The sequence below is a fragment of the Apaloderma vittatum genome, unplaced genomic scaffold, assembly GCF_000703405.1.
Source record: "Apaloderma vittatum isolate BGI_N311 unplaced genomic scaffold, ASM70340v1 scaffold95, whole genome shotgun sequence".
NCBI lineage: Eukaryota > Metazoa > Chordata > Aves > Trogoniformes > Trogonidae > Apaloderma > Apaloderma vittatum.
In genome coordinates, this window is record NW_009716312.1 from 19,166 (window position 1) to 43,919 (window position 24,754).

General features: G+C 45.7%; 1 protein-coding gene across 1 annotated transcript; it reads left to right on the plus strand.

Annotated features, from left to right (window-relative positions):
* Positions 1-6,543: 6,543 nt before the first annotated feature.
* LOC104273960 (renalase-like) lies at positions 6,544-20,915 on the plus strand (the record flags this gene model as incomplete). The annotated part of the gene is made up of 3 exons (XM_009869463.1): positions 6,544-6,586; positions 8,512-8,685; positions 20,740-20,915. Coding segments are annotated over exons 1-3 (393 nt in total), but the record flags the coding sequence as incomplete, so codon positions are not given.
* Positions 20,916-24,754: the final 3,839 nt, after the last annotated feature.

Consider the following 24,754-nt stretch of genomic DNA (forward strand, 5'->3'; position numbering starts at 1 on the left):
ACCAGAAAGCTGCTATTGCTGGGGAGTGGAGGCCCTGGTACAGGCGTTGTGTTTAACACATGCCTGTTTGTGGTGCCCTGCATTTAACAAGGGTTTGTTTTCACTGGGAGTGAGGTGAGAAACGTGTCTTTGCCTTCTGTCATCTCTCGGAATGTCTCTCACTTTCAGGTCTTCCTCTCTTCTCTTGAAGCTTATTCCTTGTCTTATAGGTAAGCATATTGACAAACCGAGCCCAGTTTTCTCAGTCTTAGTGGAATGGGAACCCATCCTCTGTAAGCGTTTGTATGCCTTAGAATTGAGAGTTTAAATGATATTTAAATGTATTCAATGTTTAAGCTTGTGATGAGAAGGTTTCTCCCAGCAGCAAAACCACAAACTTCTCTCAAATATAATTTGGTAACAAGTCTGGCCTGAATAAGGAAAAAACATCCCCTAAAAATCACCCCAAGGCGAGGGGTCTTGTATAAGTTAAATACTTAATTCTTGCATGGTTTTGATGTCCACATCTCTACCCTGTATTCTTTCCTTTTGTGTCGTCCTGGTAACGAACTAGACATGTGGGTCTACTTAAAAAGAGAGGAAAACGTGTTAATTGTTTTTGTCTTAAGTAAAAATTTCCAGTGGCTGGCTGAAACTTTCGTCAATAATTAATGTCTAAAAGCATCTTCTGTAGTACTTACTTAAATTGACATAACTTCGTTGTCTATTATTGTAAAGCTGCAGTTAGATTCTGTAAAGTGCCTGGTGTTGCATTACAGGTATTGACTTGGGTTGAGTAATAGGGAAGCGTTGCAGAGAGTCGATCTGTCCCAAGACCTTCGAGCCACACTGCAGCTTTACGTGCCGTCAGGGTCTTCAGCCATAGCCAGTGGGAGCTGCAGCCCAGAAGCCAGAAACATCGGGCAGATCTAATTCAATTTAATTACGTGTTTCTTCTGTCCGAACGAAGGCACTGAGCAATAAGCCAACGTCTGTCTTTGTTGCCTGGAGAAGCTTTTAACGCTCTTTTGGCAACTAGTGTCATACTTAAAGAAAATAAATCCTCTCAACTTTATTATTCAGCTCAGCGCGGTGTGCAGTAGGTACATAAGTTATTTGCTAAATGTTTTATGATGAAGATTGTGTAAGTAATGAGCCTTTACGTTTTGGCACTAGAGAGTAACAGAACCGCGTGTAGTACTTTGTAACTCGATGTAAGAATAAAGCTCTTTTAAGTCCTTTGTGATGACATGGCACAGCAGGAAGATGAATCTGGATTAATTTGTAAATTAATCCAAAGAAAGTGTGACAATGAGCTTTATGGTTTGGGTTTTTTTTTTTTAGCTAAACTTTTTAAAGTCTCTTAGCTTAAAGATGAGATCTTAAATCTTTACAGAGGTCTTTGAATAAAATCAGGTTTTCTCAAACATGCCTTCAGCTTCTGCTGACTTCAGTGCTAGACACAGACACTAGCGGGCTTTGTGAGGATAACACATAATAAATGTTGCTCTGCCAGTAGTATGGCAACTTCGTTTGCAGTCAAGCTAATGAAAGTTATATGATGGCATGGCATATATATATATATTCTATGTAATTACTGATAAACGAGTACAGAATAGAAACTAGAGTGGACATGCGTATTATATTTTTTTATTTGGACTTTACTCACTAATTTCTTGGGGTTCTTTGTAAATGACTAATTTCCAAGCATGTCCAAAATCTCCTGAAAAAATCCTGGCTGGAACAAGTCAGTCTGCCCTGGTGGTTCCACAGAGGTTTGGGTTGGAAGAGACCTAGAAGTTCTAGGTATTTATCTCTGCTCCCTCCCAGGCAAAACTGGAATGAATTTCCCAACTAGAGTATGGGCATTCTGAGCCATTAGAAAACTCACTCTTTTTTCCCAGACAGGTAGTGATGTAACAGTAGGAGAAGAGTATGGACTGTGAAAAATCAGTTATTGTCTTCTCCTTTAATTTTAGTCATTTATAAATGTCACAGCCCGTTCTTCACAAGGTGGAAGCTTAGCACAGGTTCAGAGATGTTTGGCAAAGATCCCACAGAGCATCTCCACTGGTTCCTTCTCCCTGCTCTTCGCTCGCCTGCCCTTCCTGCAGGAGACGGGAGCTGGTGGTGCTCTGCCCTTGTGCCAGCTTTGTCCTCGAAACGAGGCAGTTTCATTTCTCCGTTGGCAGCACAGGTTGACTCAAGCACGACGTGCGGTGCTCTTGGAGATTAATGCCAGTGTTTCTTGTGAAAATAGATGGAGGTTTTACTTTAATAGTGAGTGAATTGCTAATCGTCCTGTCCAGAGCAGCTAGTGGGCAGGTATTCAAGCTTAGTTTTCAAAATCACAAACTTCACAAAAAATTGCTTGTACTGTCCTTGTTGTCTGCCAGAATCTTTCTTTTCCACTTAATCGTCTAAGTTTCTAAATAGGCCTTTCCTTCATGTGCCACAGACTTCAGTTAAAGAAGCTTTATGCCAAGTCAGCCAGGACTACAGCGATTTGGAATAATTATTTCAGTTGTTATGGATGTTGTGTACATGCAGGAGGGAGCATTGCATCGCTTCCTAACAGAATTATTCAAATGGAAGCTGAGCATAAGAAGCAGATGAAAACTATATTGCAATATGTAACTATGTTTAGTATTTCAGTGCAGATATAGGCATGGCTGCATTTAACTGTTACACTGCATTTTTAAAAAGTCTTGAGCTGTTTGATAGGAAGCTGAACTTGAAAACGAAGCCTTTCTCATAACCTCTCCTCCCTCCTACACAAAGGCAGAGGCAGGAGCGGCCTGCGTCTTGAAACGGTCGGCTTGTTGGCAGAGGGCCGGTGTCGTGTCACGGTGTCAGCGTCGATGACTCTGCGGAGGGGACTTGCCTGAAAACTCTGTCCTTTATCCCCGCTCGACTGGAGAGCTCAGGGCAGCGGCTTCTTGCTCCAGGGAGCAGTAGGAAAGGTCCCCGAGAGACTGACAAGGAAGAAGAGCTTGCCCTGCGAGGAGGCTTTCTTATGTGAAGGTTACGTGCCATCCTGAATAATTCATCTCCTGACCAGAGCTGTGGCAGCACTCTGTCAGCTGTGACCACAAACTCTGTCTCAAGGTACTTAGTCAACTGCCTATTCTGCTGGGTGAGCGTCTTAGTAAAATCTCTTAACTTGATACCAAGGCTAAAAATGTCTTTGTTGCAGTTCAGCCACTTTTTTAACTTTTCAGTTAGTTGTGAATCACTAGCCACTTACCAATCCTGTGTCCCACCGACTTCTGATTGATGTGCTGAGATTTACTGTCAGTATATCACTGAGTCGGATGCTGCAAATAAAAGCTTAAGCAAAGCAGACAACAAAATCTTTTGGGGGATAGTGTCAGGGTTATTGGAGGGCATAGCTGTGGAAAAGTGTACGGTCACAGAAATAATGTATGGAAAAAAAATGAAGGTGGAGAGGACCTCATAGTCAAAGGCCAAGTTGAGTAGTAGAGGATTGCAGGGGCAGCTTGTGCTCCACCTTATCTGCTAGAAAATCAGCAACACCTACCAAGATCCTGCATAAACTTGTCATGTTTTCTTGAATTCACATCTGACAAAATTTTCTGGAAGGTGAGAGAGAGAACAAGAGGAAATGGGCAAGACGTTTTATTGCTCTTTGTGCTATCCCACGGCAAGTGAGAACCGTAGTTGGGCAGGATCGCTTTTGTTTCCAGAAGCTAAGGTCCTGAAAAGTGAGGGGTGACAAAAGATAGCTGGTTTCCTCCGGGGACGCAGGGACATCTCGCTGTTCAACCTTAAAGCTGAGCTTCTCGGGAGAGGAAAGGGATATTTTATTTGCAAACACGTCAAAGCAGGAGCTCCTACTGAGGCGCTACATAAGCCACAGTTGCCAGTACAGCTTCAGCTGAAGTTTATTCTTGCTAAAGCTCAAGCAGGGAGGAATAAAGAGTAACTGTAGAAGCACCTTTTCCCTCCTATAGTCCTTGTGGATGGATACAGGGGGTTGTTTCACTCCCTGAAACAAATTACAATATCCTTCAGAGTATTTTCATTTTCTTTCCTGATTTCTTACAGCCCCAGCAGGACTATTGTGCTTAGCAGAAACCAGTAGTCCCATCAGACACATCTCTGTCAGGCTGCTTGCTAGGAATGGCTTTGGAAAGTGCTGGAAGCAGGCAGGAGTTACACTGGATTTACCAATAAATGGATACTCTGAAAAATCACGAAGGTCAAGCTAGGCTCTGGTATTATTCCCGTCAAAGATAAAGCTCAAGCTGTCAGGTTATTAGAAGAGTGAGGAGTTTACAGTAAAATAAGACTGAAAAGAGCAATCTTTGCCTAAAAGAAAAAAATCAGCAAGTCCGGCATCCTGATATTTTTCTGCTTTAATGGCAGTATCCTTCCTTAAAAGTACTGCTCTAGGGTTTTTTTCATAGTGCTTTGGTGGCTGATCATGTTTAGATGTCTAGATTTGCTGTTACCTTAACCATACCTAGCAAGCACTTTTGAAAACAGGAGGTGATGGTTGTGTGCAAGAAACCACAAGATCTATCTGGCTGTTTGTTGTCTTCTTTGGCGCTGCCAGTGGTCAGGACTCAGCGTCCTTGGTGCCGCCCAGCAAGACTGGACAGTGAAACAAAAAAAAAGAGAGTATTCCCTCTTGTCTTTGGAAGTTTTTCAAACCAGGATCTTGGTTTGTTTACCCAAGTTTCCCCACACATCCTTATGTTCATGCAAGAGTTGGATATGAGCAGCCCAGCTGAGCTCTGAAATCATGTGGTGACTCGATAGGGAGATAAATATCCACAAGCTTTTGGAAGTACTGAACTAGGAACAGCAAAACTTTCCAAACTGAGCATTATTTTAAATACAGCTCACATTCGCAGAATCGCCTGGATTGGAAAAGACCTTTAAAATCATCAAGTCCAACCATTAACCTAACACTGACAAGTCCTTGACTAAACCATGTCCCTAAGCACTTAAATACCTCCAGGGAGGGGGACTCCACTGCTGCCCTGGACAACCCGTTCCAATGCCTGGTAACTCTTTCAGGAAAGAAATTCTTCCCAATATCCAGTACAAACTTCCCTTGGCCATTTCTTCTTGTCCTCTCACTTGTTCCTTGGTTGGAGAGCCCGATCCCTGCTGTGCAGCATCTCCTTTTCCCTGCAGTTCTGAACACGCTTTCTCCGCCCTCAGCCGCTGTGCCTCACGGTGACAGGCCCGTGGGACTATGAAGCCACAGGTAACCCGTCTGCTTTGATTGCCAGGCTGGCCTGAATCCTTTACCAACCAGGATTAAACCTTGGTTGTCCTAGCCCGTTCTGGGCTGTTGGAGCAGCTGGGTTTATTTTTGCTTCCCTGGACGCTGTGCTGGCAGGCTGGGCTCAGCCCTGGCCTCCTGAACGGCGTGGTGCCTGCGCTCCCAGCCTGCCAGCTGCAGTCTTGGCTCTTGTCTCTCTTGCTGGCCCTGACGGGATCTCTGGGTTCTCTCCTTCCCACAACATGAGTGAGGCAGCGAGGTGACGTTAAAGAACTGGAACGGCAGATAAAAGACCCTTATTATATTTATTGAGTGTTACAGATAAGTCATCCACTCTGCTGTCAGTGTCTAGAGAAGCAGCAAATAAAGTGTACATGCCCCTTGCTTTGATGTGCTGAAATCTCCAGAGGATGTTTCCTGCAGTGGCATTCGTAGTGCAGCTGTAACTGAGTTTGTCAGTGGAAAATATAAGATTTTTCATGTCTTTACGCGTTGCTTTGAAAATATCACTCTGGACAATTCCGTGGTCTGAAAGCTGGGGTTTGGGTTGTTTTGGTTTTTTTTTACAGAACGTTATTAAAATCATCTTAACCGTTTTTGTTGGAAGGGGAAAAATTAATAGTTATTTTGTGGTTTCATACCACAAACATTAAAACAACACTCTGGTTTTCATTTAAACCAATACAAGTGTGGAAATTCAAAATGAAGGCTCTCTTCATGTCCTTAAACTGACTTGTTGGCCTTGCTGAAACACGTAATGGATGGAGCAGGGGAAAACCTCAGGCTTACAACTCATAACATTGTTTTTGCATGTGCTTCAGCTTTTTTGTTGCCGGATTTCAAACTTGACGTGTCAGCCTCCAGCGACACGTCTGAGCCCACGTGTCTCAGAGAAGTGGCGCCCCTGCCGGCAGGGAGGCTGGATTAAAATGATCTCTGAGGTCCCTTCCAGCCTCAGCCATTCTATGATTCTATGGTTTATGTCTTATTGAGCCTCTCAGAGAACACTGAATAGGGGCATGAATTGTGTCCCTGCACGTTTTGGGAGGCCACGTGGAAATGTTGCCGGAATGGAGTAGTCATGACCGATTTGACCTCAGCACGTGTAGACGTGTACAACTGAAATGGTCACTCACAGGTTGGTAGGAGCTGGGCTTTGATTTATAGCCCTGGTCCCTAGAGTCTCACGTTGGCACAGCAGGAAAGATCAGGTCCTGGGGAGAGAGCGTGTGATGAAGACACACGTTCTGAAGAGCAGCGTTAGTCGTGGCAGCGAGGCCAGTCGTGCCAGTGTTCTTCTCTGAAGCATGTCGGTCACGGTGGCTTGGAAGCAGCCGTGGTGTGGGGAAGGTATGCAGAACCACTCAGTCCCACCAGCTCTGTCTGGAGGCACCAAGGTGGACGTCCCCAGCCTAACTCCGCTCCCAACAGGCCCAACTGCAGCAGGGTGTGCGGGGTTGTGTCTGGGTGACTCAGGGAATGGAGACTCGGTGTTGAGTGACCCTGCACAGGACTTTATCCCGTTTGGTTTTGTCAGTTGGCTTGACCAACTGTGCAGCATGTCCAGGAGTGGTCTCGCTCAAGAGGAGTAACACCTTCCCTTGAATCGCTGGATGCTCTCACGCCGGCGTAGTTGGCCTTTGTCGCTGTGACTCCTGGCCCGCTTGGTGTGCGTGAGTCCGTAGATGCCTCTCACCTGTGGAGCTTTGCGTGAAGAGCTGTCCCTTCCAGCCCATCCCAGCCTGCCCCATGCATGGGGCTGGGCTGTCTTGGGGCAGAACTTCCACTGAAGTTCTTCTGAAGATCAGAGAATGATTTAGGGGTCCATTTGGTTGTGGGAAGAGACACATGGTACCTGACTCCACAATCAGTCAAACTGTCGTACTTCTCTTTGGCATGAAATAAAATAGTGTTGCAATGCGCAGTGGGGCTGCACATCTTTTCATGAAGATTATGAAATTGAGGCACACTTCTTGCTGTAATTAGAAGGTAGAAGAGTTAATCACAGGGAGGAATGGGTTCATTCACAGAATCACAGAATCACAGAATGTTAGGGGTTGGAAGGGACCTCTGAAGATGATCTAGTCCAACCTTCATCCCAGCACACCCAACCACTACACCACAGCCTCAAGTGCCAGATCTACTTTTTTTTTAAACACCTCCAGGGTTGGTGACTCCACCACCTCCCTGGGCAGCCTGTTCCAGTGCCTCACCACTCGTTCAGGAAAGAACTTCCTCCGAATATCCAATCTAAACTTACCCTGACGCAACTTGAGGCCATTTCCCCTTGTCCTGTCATTAGTAATCAGAGAGAAGAGACCAGCACCAGCCTCACTCCAGCCTCCTTTTAGGTAGTTGTAGAGGGCAATAAGGTCTCCTCTCAGCCTCCTCTTCTCCAGACTAAACAAACCCAGTTCCCTCAGCCGCTCTTCACAGGGCATGTTTTCCAGACCTCTCACAAGCCTTGTTGCCCTTCTCTGCACCCGCTCCAGCACCTCCATGTCCTTCTTGTGCTGTGGTGACCAAAACTGGACACAGTACTCGAGGTGAGGTCTCACGAGTGCCGAGTACAGGGGCATGATCACCTCCCTCCTCCTGCTGGTCACACCATTTCTGATACAGGCCAGGATGCCGTTGGCCTTCTTGGCCACCTGGGCACACTGCTGGCTCATGTTCAGCCGGTTGTCCACCAATTCCTATTTGCTCTTAAATTTTCTAAACTGCTTTAAAATACCTTCAGCTGGAGGAGCTGAACTTCACTACGAGCCCTTTGTGTGCTGAAGCACAGAGTTTTCTCAATCCACTTGAATTTCCGCGCAGTAGTTGCAGGGCTGTTTTCCCCACAGAGTCCTTGCGTTGATTTCGTTGATATGTGAAGTCATCTGGGTTTATTCAGAGTCATACAATCAATTCTTTGATGTGCTAGAGGCAACCCAAACCTCTTATTCCCATCTATTCGCCCTTTGAGAAAAAAAATTGGAAAAAGTTTTCGAAGTTAGGAGTCGGAGGCAACTGAACTGGGAGATAAACCACCAACAGATGGGGGGAGGGTTGTGCATGAAGGATGTACTCTACCTAATGCACCATTAAAACTTCATGAAGAGGTGTCCCAGAAAAAAAAATTACAAAACAGTAGGCTTAATATTAAATTCTTAGTTTTAGCAGTCTGATTGTTTTCAGGAAGGAATAATCAGCTTAACCACAGCATTCACATATTAAATGTTCTGAGAGAAGAGGGATTGTCTGATTTTTTTAATTGTTTTTTTTTTCCGCAGTAATTAGTGAAAGTCAAAAGCAGCAACTGGAATCTGTGAGCTACTCCTCCCGCTACGCTCTGGGACTTTTTTATGAAGCTGGTACACGGATTGATGTCCCCTGGGCTGCACAGTACATCACTGATAATCCCTGCATACGCTTCATCTCCGTCGATAATAAGAAACGCAATATAGGTCAGTGCTCCCATTATTTCCCTTAAACACAGCGACAATAGAGGGTGTAGATCATGAAAAATGCTGTTTAATTGAGTGTTGCTATTCTGAACAGAGCAAGTATTTAACTCCAAGCTGCAGCGGATAGCATTTAATGTCACATTTGGCCTGTAATAAAATACACAATGAAAGCGGTAAGCTCTTCAGAAAATCACCACCCAGCACATGGTTTACGTTACTGCATTTATGAAACCAGCGTCAAGGGATCTGAGACATCAAAATGTTGCTATTCCAAGAAAGAGATGGAGTTCCTTTGTTTAAACATCGGTTCACACACATGCCAATTTGTTTCCCATCATCCATTACTTTACAACTCCTGTTCTTTCCACTAAGCGTGCTTGGAAGTAGTAATGAGTTATATAATTGAGGCTGTTCAGCCTGATTCAGAGTTAGCCAGTGTGCTTTTATAATCATGGAAAATCCAGGCAATGGCTGCGCATCGTATGGCTGCTTAGGAGAGCCTGGAGGACATCCCACCAGGCAGACACTTCTCCTCTGTTTCTGGAAGATGGCAGTTGAGTAAGTATACGGTTTATTTATTAACTAATATTATTATTATACTAAGAGTGTGTTGGCGTAGAATAGCTGGAGAAAAAACACTAGCATTTGAGTTTAATCAAGTTCATTAGGCGCCAAAAACACTTCCCAATTCTGTTCCTTGCTCGCCCTGCAACAGCAGCCAGGTTTAACCATTTCGGTGAAGTGAGGGTCACAACCTACCCACCTTTGTGGTGACCTACAAAGCACTGTGGCTCACCGGCGCAGAATAAGGAAGGATTTTCAAAAAATCAGCCGCTGCCTAGTACCTAATAAGTAAGCATTGCCGAATTCACTGCACTAAAGCATGTCTACATTTAGACCTGGCAGATTTCTTGTTTCAGTCCTTGTTCAGTCAGGATTCCGTTTCTTGCTGCAGCCAGCAGACATTGGTGATATTGGTACCTGTGGGGCAGGGAAACCACGCTAAAAAACAGCCGTAACGTTGGGCGTGACTTCCCTCTCTTACACTGTAAACATGAAATTTAATGTAATAAAGCCATCGAGGTGCTGGAGCAGGTCCAAAGAAGGGCAACGAAGCTGGTGAAGGGCCTGGAGAACAAGTCTGGTGAGACGTGGCTGAAGGAACTGGGATTGTTCAGCCTGGAGAAGAGGAGGCTGAGGGGAACCTTATCACTTTCTACAACCGCTGAAAAGAGGTTGTAACAAGGTGGAGGTTGGTCTCTTCTCCCAGGTAACAGGTGATAGGATAAGAGGAAATGGCCGCAAGTTACACCTGAGGAGCTTTAGATTGGACATTAGGAAAAATTTCTTCACCAAAAGGGTTGTTAAGCACTGGAACAGGCTGCCCAGGTGCAGTCACCATCCTTGGAGGTGTAGATGTAGATGTAGCAGTTGGTGACATGGTTTAGTGGCGGGCCTGGCATCGCTATGTTACTTTGAGTCGTGTTCAGTTTTGGGCACCTCAGTACAGGAGAGATCTCGAGGTGTTGGAGCGAGTGCAGAGGAGGGCAACAAAGCTGGTGAAGGGCCTGGAGAACAGACCTTGTGAGGAGAGATTGAGGGAGCTGGGTCTGTTCAGTTTGACCAAGAGGAGGCTGAGGGGGGATCTCATCATGCTCTACAATTACTTGAAAGGACATTGTAGAGAGGTTGGGGCTGGTCTCTTCTGACAGGTCATTAGGGACAGAACCAGGGCAATGGTTGCACCGGGCAGGTTTAGGCTGGACATTAGGAAGAAATTCTTCACCGAAAGAGTGGTCAGACACTGGAATAGACTGCCTAGGGTGGGTTGAGTCACCATCCCTGGATGTGTTCAAGTGTCACTTAGATGGGGTGTTGGGTGATGTGGTTTAGGGGTGAACTTGTAGTGTAGGGTCAGTGGTTGGACTCAATGATCCCAAGGGTCTTTTCCAGCCTGAATTGTTCTAGGATTCTATGATTCTATGATCTTAAAGGTCTTTTCCAACCTAAATGATTCTATGATGTGATGAAGGACTGTCACAGTGCCGCAGTGGGGCTGGTGGCCAGGACCTTTGAAGATTTCTGCAGCTCCCACTCACAGCAGGCTGTGCTAACACAAGGTTGGGACAGCTGTGCCTTGCCTAGCTGAGGTTTTATGAAAACCCACATCGCTGGCGTCCCAGGGCTGCACCTCCGTTGGGTGAAGAGGTGTGTCTTCTGCAGTCTGAACTTCCAGATGTCACCTCCTGTTCCATTTTCTGCCTCTACCAGTTAGAGTCATGGTCATTCAGGTTGGAAGGGACCACTGGAGGTCGTCTGGTCATATCGCCACACAAAGTCTGAAGCTAGATCCACCTGCGAAGTTAGTTCATGCTGCTCAAGGCCCTGGCGTGATGTGATTTGCCACCTTCAGACTGCTGGCTTGTACTCGGTGGTGGATCCACCATCACCAACAGGATCTTCTCAGAAGGGTCTGCTGCTCAGCCAGACGGGCATGGGCTTATTCTGGGTTGGACACGGGACCTAGCACTCCTTGTGGGTGACAGCACAATTCAAGTCAGCTTTTCCAAACATGCCCTTCCCTGCACCAAAGCCAGCTGGGTTTTTGTCTCCAGAAACAGCAGTTTATGCTGGGAGCAGCGGAGTTGGAGAGATGGATCAGCTCACGCCCGTGGAAGCCCAGTTGTATTATTTCCCCTAAGAATTTAGTCTGTTGGTCTGAAAAGAGGGAAAATAAAGTGAAAGAGTGACTGCACTGGCCAAAACAAAGATTCGTCCACCCTGATATACTTCCTCCAGCAGGGACCAATAGTGAGTATGTAAGAGTGTAAGAAAAGCCAAATACAGAGTAGTGCTGTGTTTGTCCTCTTCTGTGCAGAAGAGGACACAGCTCAAGGGAGAGTTCATCCATCCTTTCCTCACCCGCTTGTGTATGTGGTCTCAAAGTGTCAGCACAGAGAACAAATACAGAATTATTACAGAATTGTAATGGAATTGTCAAATATCTCAGTCTTTGCTGTCTCCAAATGCAATTTAACCAAATAGAAAGCCTATTATTTGGGGCATATTGTTGACAAGTATATAGAAACTAGCAGAACATTAGTGCTGGCACATAGCTTTCTCACGGAAATTTCCCTCCTGTTGGGGGAGAGATCTGTTTATATGAGCAAATTTTACCAAGAAGAACAAATTGTATACCTTCAGAGGGCTGGAACAAGCTGGGGGCCAGCAACTGAAGATGATTTCTCTGCTGTAGGACCCTCCTGGTGGCATGCAAACAGGCAAACAGCTGCCTTGGCTGCGCCGTCTTTCCTAGGGAACGTGCATTTTGCAGATTTGCATTTTGTTCCAGGAAAAGGAGCAGCAGGGAGAGAGCGGTGTGTGCTAGCGAGAGCGATGTTTCTAGCTGAGCGCAGGAGGGTTGGAGAGCATGGCTCTCTCGTGTTCAGTAATGCTGACATCAAGAGGTATAAAAATCAGAAACGGTTGCCAGGTGGTTACCTTTTCGTCTAACTCGTGCACAGCTCTGCTGAGGGTGGAGGCACACACGTACTTACTTGAGGACAGCATGGGCAAGGGAGGCTGAGTGTAAAATTTATTTACACAGATGGAGTTCCGCAGCCAAAACACTTGAATGTAAAGTTCCTTTATGTTTGTTTTTAGTACATACACAAGTATTTTGCAATTGTAGTTTTGTTTCTGAGCTTCTGACTGACAGCCAGACCATTTCAGTGGGAGGCACAACAGCAGCTCACTGTCTCATTTGCTGCTTTTTTGGGGTGCCATTGCTGATGTTTTACCACCATGCCCCACTCACTCGTCTTTCTTCCCATTCTTGAATTGATTGCGTTCATCTGAAGAAGACAATGGTGACGATTGAAAAGTAGGTGTTCAGAGAGAGAAAGCAGAAGTGCTCAGGCTGAGGTTTACACTGGTTGTCTTGGGTGAAACACCTGAGATCTTTCAGGACACTGCTCCTTCCCAAAAGCCATCGCCTTTTCCACTTGATGCCTGAGCAGTCCCACATCCACCGTTCCTCCTCCATGCCCTGTACACTGTCCCTGTCTATTCAGTTGTGTGTTATTTCTCGTGTGCCTGCGTGCATCCCTCCTCTCCCTTGCATTAATCTTAAGAGGAAAAATTGCTTTGCTACCCGTCCGATGTGGCTGCTGTGCTTACCAGGAGTACAGCCTCCACAGAGAGAGGAGCATGGCTGCCCTTCTCTAGGCAGAAGTGGCTAATGGATCAGACACAAGTAGAAATTTGATTTCTTTTCTGAGGTTTCTGCACCTACTTTGTTGTATCCACAGTTCGTGGATTCATTACCACATCGAATAGTAACATCTTAGTAAACGGCATTGAACTATAGACATCCAAAAGAAATTACTTTCTGCTAAGGGACCACTTGGTGAAACACATCATTATACAAAAAAATCTCTACATCTCTAGAATGTCTACCTAAAAACAAGTAGTCTAACCCTCAAAGGCTGCTGTTACTGATGTAATTTGGAGCGCGGTGAAGCCCCAAGAAGGAAGGCTTTTTGCATCAGCTGCTCTTCATGAAACCACGGCTCCGTCCGCAGAGGTAGTGCGCTTGAACGTTACGTAAGGAAGGGCCTACAAGAAGTGTATGTTGAATTCCCTCTGCGATACATATGAATATTAAATATTTGTATGATTGGCTGCCTTAAACACCCCATCAATATTTATAACTGGTCGGGGGGGGACAGTGGGAATTCTTTGGTATAAATTATTTCAAGCCTCGTTTCTGTAATACTGCAGTCTTTGCATCTCTTTGCGTTCTCGAGGACTAAAGACAGATGACATGTAAAAATGGAAGCAGCTCCCTTCTTTTGCTTCAGGATTGCAAGGTTATATAATTTGAAGGGAAGATTCATCTTACAGGTTTTCAGGATCCGTGTAATTCTTGAGTATCTTTTTTAATTTTAAAATATAGGTTCCTTTATCTTCTCAGTACCAAAATAAGCGTTTTTAGGAAGATGGAAGAGTTATTTATTTTGGTTGGCCAACTGCTTTGTAATCCCCTGGCCACCCTGCCTGCCTTTTAGAAAACGAATCAAAAACTGTCTCTAAGGCTAATGAAATGCTGAATTTCTGAATATAAAAAAGCTAGTGCTGTTCTTTACGGGGGCTCTTCCCAAATGTCTCCTGTGAGATGGAGCAGATTTTATTCCAGGGAGAATACGGGACCTTACAAACCACAGGAACTTCTGAGGAGAACTCAGGAGGCGCACGAACCCTTCGCTAAAGAGCAGCGTGGCATTTTGAAAGCGAACCTCTGTCTCGCTTGCTAGGCATGGTAAAGTTGATCACTGTTCTTTTTTAGTTTTAGATGGAGTTTTAGGAGGCCTCCCAGAGCAGTGGCCAGCTTCTGTGCTGCCCTCTGTGCTGGCCCAGCAGTGTGTCCCTTACAGTCGACCTTCAAAGGCTCATGTGGTGTGGCAATGATGAAGTCCTTTCCGTTCCCCTCATGCTACTTGGGACCAGAATAGATTTTGGATAGTGAAACACATCTCCTCAGAAAGATTTAAAAAACCTGAGGGGCAGGAAGCAACCTCGTCTCGTTTTTTATCACTATCTGTTCTGCCTCTAGGTTTTGGGCAGTAACATGAGGAAAATACTTGACACTGTCCCCTAGGAAGGATGGAACCATTCCTGTAGAGGGTATGTGCCTATCACATCTGTACGCTGGTCTCTGCTGGAGAGGGCTTCCAGCCCTAGGATCGATCCCCTAGGAAGGAGAGACATGGTGCTGCTGCCAGTGCTGGATGAATTCCAGCCATTCGGCTGGACCCTGTTCTGAGCAGGAGGTTGGACTAGAGACCTCTGGAGGTCACTCCTTCCTTAAGTCCTCTGACTCCGAGGCAGACAATGCTCTGCTGGGTATTTTCTGAATGCACTAATAAATTAACTGGGAAGTAAGTCCAACCAAGCCCCCTTGGCACAAACAGACAATTCTTCAAGCTTTGTCCATGTTCACTGTCCAGCAAGTTTTAATGTCAGGGCAGCTGAACCAGAAAAAGTTTTCAGTCCTCTTTGTGGACCGGTGGTGAATGTACTTATGGAGACTGCAGACTGATCTGCGGGTTCTGGCTACTTACTTTTATGCCTTTATCAGAACAGATCTCATTCTCCCAAGGGCGGGTGGATTTATGGGCTTTGCGGAGGCTGTGAGCCACGAGGCGCTTCCAGGGCTTGCAGATCGCAGTCCCTGCTCCTCGTGCTTCTCCATGAAGTGTCCTGTTCGAGGCTGACCAGCCTCTCTGAACACCCTGTCCTTGGTGCCTCGATGGACACCGTGTCCCTTGCAGGCACACGTGCAGTTCCTTGTTTCAGAGCTTTTCAGCTGAGCAATAGCTGCTTCTCCCTGTCTTTGCCAAGCCTCCACTGCTAGCCACGTGGGCAGCATTGAAGCGTGGATGAGTCCTTCTTAGGGTAACTTCTGCCATTAACACACAGAGTGCTGTGCTCTGACCCCTTCCTGGTGCCTTCAAATCCGTGTTACCCACCAGTTCCTCCCCTTCCACAGTTACTTTTCAACCTGTTGCACTCCCAGTACATGGTAGATACCATCCTGCCTATTTGCTAAATGACTCTCAAGCTCTGATGGTGTTCTCCCTGCTAAGGAAGCTTAAGGCCTCTGTGGATTTCAGGGATTGCAGCTAATCTCTAAAGCGTCTTCTGGATTTAGGGACTGAACCCTGACCTTGGTGTAGCTTCACCAGAGACAAGAGGCTCTTGCATTCTGCGAGGGAGAACAGTTTGGTGGGCAGATAATCCACCATGGGCTTTCTCTGAGAAGTTGTGTGTTGTTTATTGAGGTGTTTAAGCTTTAGTGATCTCTCTGTCCCCTTCCTTCCCTGATGGTAAGGAGGATGTGGCCGCCACAGCAGCTGACTTCACACCCTTAATGTCATCCGAAAAGTTCCCACCACGGACTGTTCATATTGGCACTGTCCTGCAGTACAAAGCGCACGGAGGAATTCACCCACAGGCTTTTTTATCCCACACTAATGGCAGGGTAAAAGGAGCCACCTTTCTGATGCCACATGCTCTCGAGCTGCAAGCCACTGTGCTGGGGGAATGGCCCTGGGCTTTGTTCTCTGCATTCTTCTTTGGGGACTCTTTTATTAGCCTCATCCTTTTTTCGTGGAAGATAATACTTCTAACAGGCTTAGTCCTGCATAAATTCTCACTGTCGGCAGTCTGTCCTTCTCTTTACACAGCCTGTGTGATTCCTCCTGCTGGGAATAAATGACAAGTGTTGGGACAGTCCTGGGACGTTAAGAAGGAGATGGCTGCCTTCTGCTCACAATCCGTTCTCCATTCCCTTCATTTCCAGATTGTATCGAGATCCAGTTTCCCCAGAGAGTTCGGCATGGAGAGACTTTGCTGGTGCTTAGTTCATGGTTGTAACTGGCTGAAGAACAGTGTGCAGTGAACCCTGGTGGCTTTCGTGCTTTCTGTCCTTGACACTCCTTCCAGACAGGTGATGTGTCCCCTACCTGTGACTTGTACTTCAAGCTACTCGGTGTTCAAGATCTTCCTCATCTTCTTCATCGGCTTATATAAACCTGCAAGGCTACACCCTGCGTCCGTCAGAGAAAACATCACAGATACAGCAGGTGTGTAGGCAAGGGCAGGTGGTCCCCAAGGGTGGCGACACCATGCCACACAGAGCCTCATCCTAGGGCTGCCCTGCTCGCACGGGAAGGGGCTGTATTCTCACGTCCAGATGAGATTTTCTCGCGCTGCAGCTGTGCCCGTTAGCTCTCGTCCTGCTTTGAACGTCTAAAAAAAGTCTGACTGTCATCTCTGTCACCTTCCCTGTAGGATGTAGAAGGTGCAGTTAGATCCTCGCTTTTCAATTCACCACTTGCTTAATTCCACATTTATTTGATCTCCTGTCTTTTAAATACATCTATTTTCTTTTTCCGTGTATGTGGTTTCAGACTCACTAAGAGGGGAAGATGCAGCTGATCAGACCGGCAGTGCAGCCAGACTTTGGTCTGGAGTGCTTCAGCGTCTCCCGTAAGGTCTTTGTGGGCTGGGATTGTGGCGGGGGGACTGGTGAAACTTCATACTTTGACTTTGAGACAAAAGACCTGGGGTTTGTTCACCTTTACTGCTCTGCTCAGAATGACTGCGTGTAGCTGGTGGTGGTGGCCAAGACATATCAAGGAGGGTGGCCGTGTTAAATCTGGGACCCACATCAGGGCCTGGCTCTACCCCTCCTCCCGTCCCCCCAAGCCAGCTGCTCCACAGGCAGGGATGCTGCAGCTCGTGTGCCACCTTCCCTGTCACGGAGGGAGTGCTGAGCTGTCCAGGGCGATACACCACAGATTGTTTATGGGAAGAAAAATGAGTTTCAGAAGCAGTGCTTATCCTCACATCTGTCACATCTGCTAGCTGCTGGTGTTGGTCCTGCAGAGATGCAGCAGAGCAAATGAAATGAACAGTAAAACGAGGAAAACTTAAAACAGAAGTGAAGGAAACCCGTAGAATCACAGAATGGTTTGTGTTGGAAGGAACCTTAAAGATTGTCTCGTGCCAGCTTCCCCTGCCGTGCCTTGTCATCTGCTAGCACAGCCGTGGACCACTTGCATCATTGCAAGGAAATTAAAAATCTCACGAGAAGCCCCACCTGAAGCCCTCGGTTTTAAGGTGGTTGTTGCAGCCTGATCAAAGTTTGAGAGGAAAATACTGGTTCTAGTCCTGTGACAGACGAGCCATCGTTCATACCTGGTGCATCGAGACTGAGATACCCCCACTGCTTTCAGCGAAGAATCTATTTTAAACGCCTTTCTTAGCTAGTATTTTTTTCAGAAGAAAGAAAAAGGCTTGAGGCTAAACTTGATCCTCGCAGGCTGCATATTTCAATACTGGAAGGCTGTGACTCAGTGGCCTCTGGAAGCTCTCCAAGCTATCAGTAGCTCAAAGGAGGAATTAAAAACTCAACGAACTGCCTGTTCTGAAACTTGTTTTGTACATGCTGTGGAAGAGATGAGAGAATTGAATGAAGGCAGCCCTATCCAAGAATCGTTGGCTATAGAAAGTCAGAGCAAGCAATGAGCATTTACTTTAGTAAAATGCTTGGTCGTCTTTTAGTGAGCCTTTTTGCCAAGTTTATGTGGAAGAATTTGCCAAAACACCATGTAATAATTTCAGAGGTACCTAGTAGGCTTCCACACTTGGTCTTCCGTCTTTGACAGTCTCTATACAGAGATGTCAGAATACCTGTTTTCCCTCTCTAAATGGGAGCAAGGGATCAAGTAGCATTACTGATGTTCTTCCAGGCAGTTGGAAAAGCTGATGCAAACAAGGATATGTCCTGTGCTAGCCTGTGAAACCAGGCTTGGGAGTAGCAGGACGAATCTCAGGAAGATGAACCTGAGGCTGGATCTTAGACTCAGGTGATCAGTTCGTCAGAGCTCAGGGAAGGAGATGGTCCCTTTGGCTGACCCTCAGCCTCTGGACAAGGATGGTCCATGTTTCACTCTGCAGTCTCAGTCCCCAGATCTGCTTTGCCCTCATCCCAGATCTATGTAGGGTGGCTATCTTGGACCTGTCCATCCCCAGTGTCCATCCCTTACTGTCAAGCCCAAGACAAAAGAGAAGGAAAATCAGCAGCTCAAATTAAAATAGGAAACAAACTCTAAAGTTTCTGGTCGCTTCGGGAAATCAAGCAGGACAAGAGCTCTAATGCTTGCTGACAACAGAGCTTGCGATGCCAACCCAGGGAGTGAAGCAAGAGATCTGCTCTTAGGAGTCCCTAACTTGGAAAAAGAGAACATCAGGAAAAGACAGCACCAAGGTTCAGTGCCTTCAGTCGTGGCCTGTCAGGGTGCATCCCTGATCACAGCTGGGAAACACCATCCCACTCTATTTGCCATATTTTCTCGAGAGCGAGGGTTGACTGAGCTGGCCCACCCAAGAAAAGAGACTCAGTGAAGTGATCCTCCCAACTGAAGCTAAAGCCATCGCTGTCATGCTTGCTGTGGTTGCTGCACCTCGGGAGCGTGTTCTGAAGTGATCATCCCAGGATGGAAAGCTTATCAGAGAAAGACATTTTGGTCGCCTTTGGAAGGCTGACATTTGTCACCTTCTCAAAGGGCATCTCCAGCTGGAGGAGCTGGATCTGGCTATCTCTTCACCAACGCAGCAGAGAGAAAGATTTCTTTCAAGCTTGATGCCTAACAGCCAGAACAGGTCAGAAAGTGTTCAGCTGCCTTTTTCTTTGTGGATTTCTTGATCATAAAATGCTTCTTTGCTGAAGCTAAAATATTTTTCTAGGAATTTGCTAATTCAAACAAAGGTTTGTCCAGAAGAGACTTTCTGCTTCCAAAAGAGGGAATTCCTGGTTAATGGAGTGAGAGGGGATCGCTTGATTTAACGACCAGCTCAGTGAGTTTGAGCTCTCAGCTGCAATATAGCAGGACCCAGGTTGTGTCCTTGCTCCAGCAAATGCATCCTGCGCTTTCAAAGTGGAACAGCACTAGCAGGAGTGACTCACACAAGGATCTGCTGGGTCTTCATCTTACCTTGGCACAGGGAGGTCACCGAGCCTGAAAATCCGCTCTTTTAGCTGAATTCTCTGGCTGCTCATTGTCGACTGTCCAGACCAAGTCTGCAAGGTGAGAAGCCAACATGCTGGTGGGGACAGAAGTCTCTTGCTAGAGAACTTATAACCAGCTATAATGAAGCTTGGCCTTTTCCAGGTCTGCTGCCATGAACAGCAGCACTTGAGCTGCCTGGCTCTGCAGCCTTGTTGGTTTTTAACTCTTTTTTTGAGTTTTGCTTACTCGTATGTATTTTCCTTAGGCCAGCAGTTGAAGGTTCACGCTCCCCAAAATGTGCGTGTAGACAACTGCACGTCAATTACCTGGATGCTGCTGGAGCAGCAGAATTTGAGTTCACTTGTGCCGGCCACAAGTGCTGATTTCTCAAGCTAACCTGCCCTGGCTTCTGTTCCCCTTCTCTTCCTCCACAAATGTAAACTGATGGTTTTATTCTGGCCTTTCAACTATGTAAATACTGTTGCTTGACCAATATGCAGCTATTTTAGAGGGAGCAGATGTTTTTCACAGTAATGCAACAAACACTCTTCTTTTTTTGCCCTTTGCCTTAATTTTTCTCTCATGATGATTTCCCATCCAAATCTTCCATATTTCTGTGTTGCAGAGATTGTCCCCTTAAAGGGATATGCATTTCAAATGTACAGAGGAGGAAGAATGTAAATTAATCGGCTGTAGGTGGGTAAGCAGATTGGCAGTGGGGGCTCATGCTCCTCCCCGTGAGTGGCGACAGAGCTGTTCCGTTTCAAAGAATAATCTTCCATCAGAAAAATACAGAAAAAAGTGCACCATCCAATACTTTAATCTTCCAGCATGGCTGAGTGAGCTTCAGCCTTTGGTAAAGGGTTTAGGCTTTACTGTTGCCAACGGTAACACCAGTCCCAGCCTTTCGGGAAGCCTCAGCTCCACAACCACCACCCAAGCAAGACCCTGCAGGTGGGTGGCTGTGGCTGCATGCCTCGAAGTGCCCTCCGGCTATAGGGACACTAATTGTTACTATTTGTACACCTGGCTGGAAAAAAAAATCATACAAAGGAGTTTCACATGCTTCTGCTTGCCTTTTGCTTTTACCAGTTTGCCATGATTGCCAGGTGGTCACCTTCCTTGTCTGGGAGGGGAAAAGGGAAGAGTTTGCTTCCAGAGTATTCGCTGGGAAGAGTTTCCTTCCAGCTGCTTACCGGGTGTGGGAATGCCTTGAGGTTCCTTTAGGAAACATAAGTGGATCTAGGGTTATTGCAATGGGAAACCCATCACAGATTATGCAGAAAGACTGCATGTCTTCACTGTGCTGCTTCTCAACAACTTGTGTTACTCCCTGTGGTTTTTTCCAGCTGGAAGAACAGGGTGGTGCCACAGATATTTTCATTCTTATTGACTATTAGGCTAGAGGCACAACTGTCAGCGTGCAGGGAAGGCAAGCATTGGTAAGTAATCTGTCAAAAACATCTCTCTTCTTCAGAGTCTCCTGAAATTGGGCCCTCGGTCGTCGTTCACACCACTGTGACGTTTGGAAGCCAGCACCTGGATTCAGACCCTGCAGAGGTGCAGCAGTTAATTCTCAGTCACCTGGAGAGGGTTGTGCCATCCCTACCGAAAGCAGCCAGCGTCAAGTGTCAGAAGTGGAGATACTCTCAGGTACTCTGTGGTGGGAGGATGCTGCTGGGGCAGTGTGTCACGTCCCGCCCAGGAAGGAGGGATAAGTGACTTGGATTTGTAATTCCCCACTGGAGTGGACAACAGGGAGACAAGTCTCAAGGTCCATACATAAATATTTATTAATTTCTCACAGCGTATAGATCGGACTTAGTTTTTAGCTACATGACACGTGTAAGGCTTAATGATAACCAGGAAAAGACTGGGTGTACAACAAACTGCAGCACGCTGCATGTTAATTAATGATAACAAGGAGAAGGGACGATAACAACTTATAATAGGCAGTATTATACCTAACTACAAGAAAGAAACTTAAGCATAAACTAAGTAAAAATGTCAAACTAAGTAAAAATGTAAAACGCCAAGAAATGTTCAAGGCAAACGTTCACACGTCTGTCTGCTACACAGTGCCGTAGTAGACTTGTGGCATATCACAAGGAACAGGACGTCATACAACCTAGTGGTTTTCATTGTCAGGGAGAAGAGAAAAGGTGATGGTTGCTCAGTATCCGTAGTGGATTCCTCCACGTAGCCATGAGCAGCACCCAAGGCTGGCCAACGACAGCAAGATCATTTCTAGTCGTCTTTTTACGGAGTGGACCCGGCTCAGCAGTAAGCCGTGCAGCATCCCTGGTAAGCAGGATGCAGGAGCAGTGCTCAGGAAGGAAGTAAACCCCACATACTTAAAAATATGGCTTAATCTGTCTTTTTCTGTATCCAAAAGTATGTGATATTCTTAGCAAACTTCCCACCCTACCACGTAGTTGCGGAAGTCCTTGCCTTCAAATGTACTACTTGTTGTTATTTGATTTGGCCCAGTTCGATCTAGCACTATGTTATGCGAAAAGTATTTGAAAGTAAACTGCCTAAGGGGAATAATAGCAAAAAATGTATATTTTACAGACTTCTTTTTAAAATCCAAGGAAATTGTTGGCAATTTCCTAAAGTACTGGAACGTATCTACATGTTTACCCAAAGCCTCTTAAGTTAAATTACATTGGTGAAGTTGAATGTGGAAGTTGATGCAAAATATTTACTTAAAACAGTCCTCTAAATTTTTTTCCTTTTATGAAGTCTGGAAAAGTCACTGTAGATGACTGTTGTGAAGTCTACTCATACCCCTTGATCTGCATCCAATTTAGGAGCCTGGTCTCACTAGCACAAAGTTTATTTTTCTGCGAGTTAGGTATTGGTATTTTGCAAATCACTTCCCAGCACAAAGTGTGTTTTCTTAGTTGTCGCATAAAAACGACTTTATCATAGGTTTTAATGTTTCAGATGACTCATACGAAAATCATAGTGTGTTTTATATATTCCTCTTTATCAGTTCAGGTGGGATTTTCGCAAGTATCTCTGTGCAGTTATCGCTGTTAAGGCATCCTTTTCTGGTCTGTTCTTCTGCATTATCTGTTACCTTTCTGCTTCAAAAGGAGGAGAAGAATTGGATCTAACTCCCAACAGACATACACTTGGTTGACCAACTCTAGAAAGGGCTCCCAAAACAAAGTATAAAAGTATTTTTAAACAGAATTAATATACCCTGGGTACTGCTGCTATTATGGAGCACTATCATAAAATTTGTCAAATTCAGCTACTTTGTTTATGTGTGCAAGCAAAGGGCTTGATATGCCTTTTCCTTGCATTACTCACCCTTACCTAGCGTCGAAGGTGACATATAAGTTTATCCGTTGTATATGGCCCATTCTGATTTATTTCCCCATGAAAATATGGATAAAGGAAAAGACAAGAAGGACAGTTACTTTTTTACTACTGAATATATGTTAAAAAAAAGTCTCAATTGCCTTCTACCAAACAACTGTGCTTTTTGAATCCTGGCAAAATTATGGCCGTGCGGGTTTTATTATAAGCTTGTAGCTGTTTCTTCATCTTTTAGAGGTGGCTGGAACGGTGACTGTAGGCGTGAGCTCTTACTTTTCGCAATTGCTTCAAAATTGTTGTCCTCTTAAATCTCTAGGTGCGCGTCCTGTTTTCCCCATTTAAAAATTCAGGCAGCTGGACGCTGCTCTTATAATTTTCTGAAAAGCACCGTACAATTTACAGCTCTTCTTGCTTTCCTCTTGTGCCTCTGTTGCCTTCTACTAGCCAAAACCACCGACTTCAGCAGCGGCTCATGCTTTATGGCTGTGCCACTGGAGGAATTGTCCTCAGTCTTTAATTCGGCAGATGAATGTCAGTATGTCTTAGATTGCAAATAAATCAGCGTGGGTCAGATCTGAGTAAAGAGATCGCTGTTGCCACCCTATAAAATAATCACTCCCTCAATTAAATATCTGGGACAGAGCTCTCTCTTTCTCTTAAAGCTATCTTTACTTTCAGCTCTAATAAGCTGTTGCTACAGAAGCAAAAGGAACTGATAAGATGGATGCATCTTTCCCCTGACTTTTTTAGATGGGCTTTATCCTACTTGTTAATTAAATCCTGCTGTAGCCTTCTTCACATGGCCAAACACAATCCTGGGATTAAAATGCAGACATTACAATTATCCGTGGCAGATGAGGGATTAGGACTTCCAAACTTCGACCGACACTACTTAGCAGCACAGCTGCAATTCTGGATCCCCTGCTTTAATTACGATAAGGCACTAATAGCATTCAGAGCCAACAGCTTCCCAGCCCAATCACATCCCTTGGATAGAGTCGCTCGATCTGTGTAAAGAGTACTGGGAAGACACAGGCTCGTAGAATTTGGAGAGCTTTAGAGACAACCTCAGGAGGGACCTCGGGACCTCTTCAGGTCGCTGGTCCAACCTGTTGCTCAAAGCAGAGCTGCTGCCAGCACTAGGTGAGTTTGACCGTGTAGCTGCAACTGGAATCTTGAAGGATGGAGATCCAACAGGCTGTGCCTTATAGCCTAAGGTAATTGGGAATGTACATTGGACAACACCTTCAGAACTTGAAGGAGGGGCAGGATCATTCCTTTCTCCAGCCACTGTGTCTAGAATGAGGGCCTTTACCACATCGAGCATGCAATCCTGCCACAAAGACTAAAAGGTGCAGGCTGGGACATGAAAATACCGACGCGGTGATCAGTATGACAGACCAGAAGCTGTTTGGTACGGCCAGCGTCAAATAAGCACTCGGTAGTCAAGAAGGAAGGATGCTCGAAAAGCCTTTTTCTGCTAAACCTTTCTTCATTGTTTATGCTCAGTGACCTCGATCTGTAAGAAAAATTTAGGAGTAAATTAAGTGCAGACCTAAAATTAGTCTGAGAAAGACCATTCACCGGCGCTGCTCTGGGATGCACTGATTTAGTACAACGTGGACATTCAGCCTTTGCATGTAGGTTTGGAAGAGGTTTCAACAATGTGCAACACAGCAAAGACCATCTCTGACTGGATTTACTGTACATGGCTACTCTCTTCTGTTGAGTTGAGTAACGGAGAATGGGTCTCAACTGGCTGCAAATTCATTTCATATAACCTCCAAAACATTTCTTTGGACCAAGAAATGATCAATCAAAAGATGTCTTCTGCTCTACTGCTGTGTTTCTACTCTTTTTTTTTTTTTTTGTCCCTCTCTCTCTGGCTTTCTAGACATTTTTTCCTCTTTTTCAACATTTCATCCTTATGGGTCTTGCTTTGTCACTCCTTTTGTCTGACTGTTTCTTCCCACCTTTCTCCTCCAATTACTTCATCTTCAGGCTGTCCTGCCTCCTTATCTTCTTTATCCATTCTGCCTGAGCCTGCCTTGCCCGTGTGTTTACCTTTAGGCCAGTGCTGCCACCTTCTCTCTCTTCTGAGATTCACCGGCGCTGCTCTGGGATGCACTGTTTTAGTACAACGTGGACATTCAGCCTTTGCA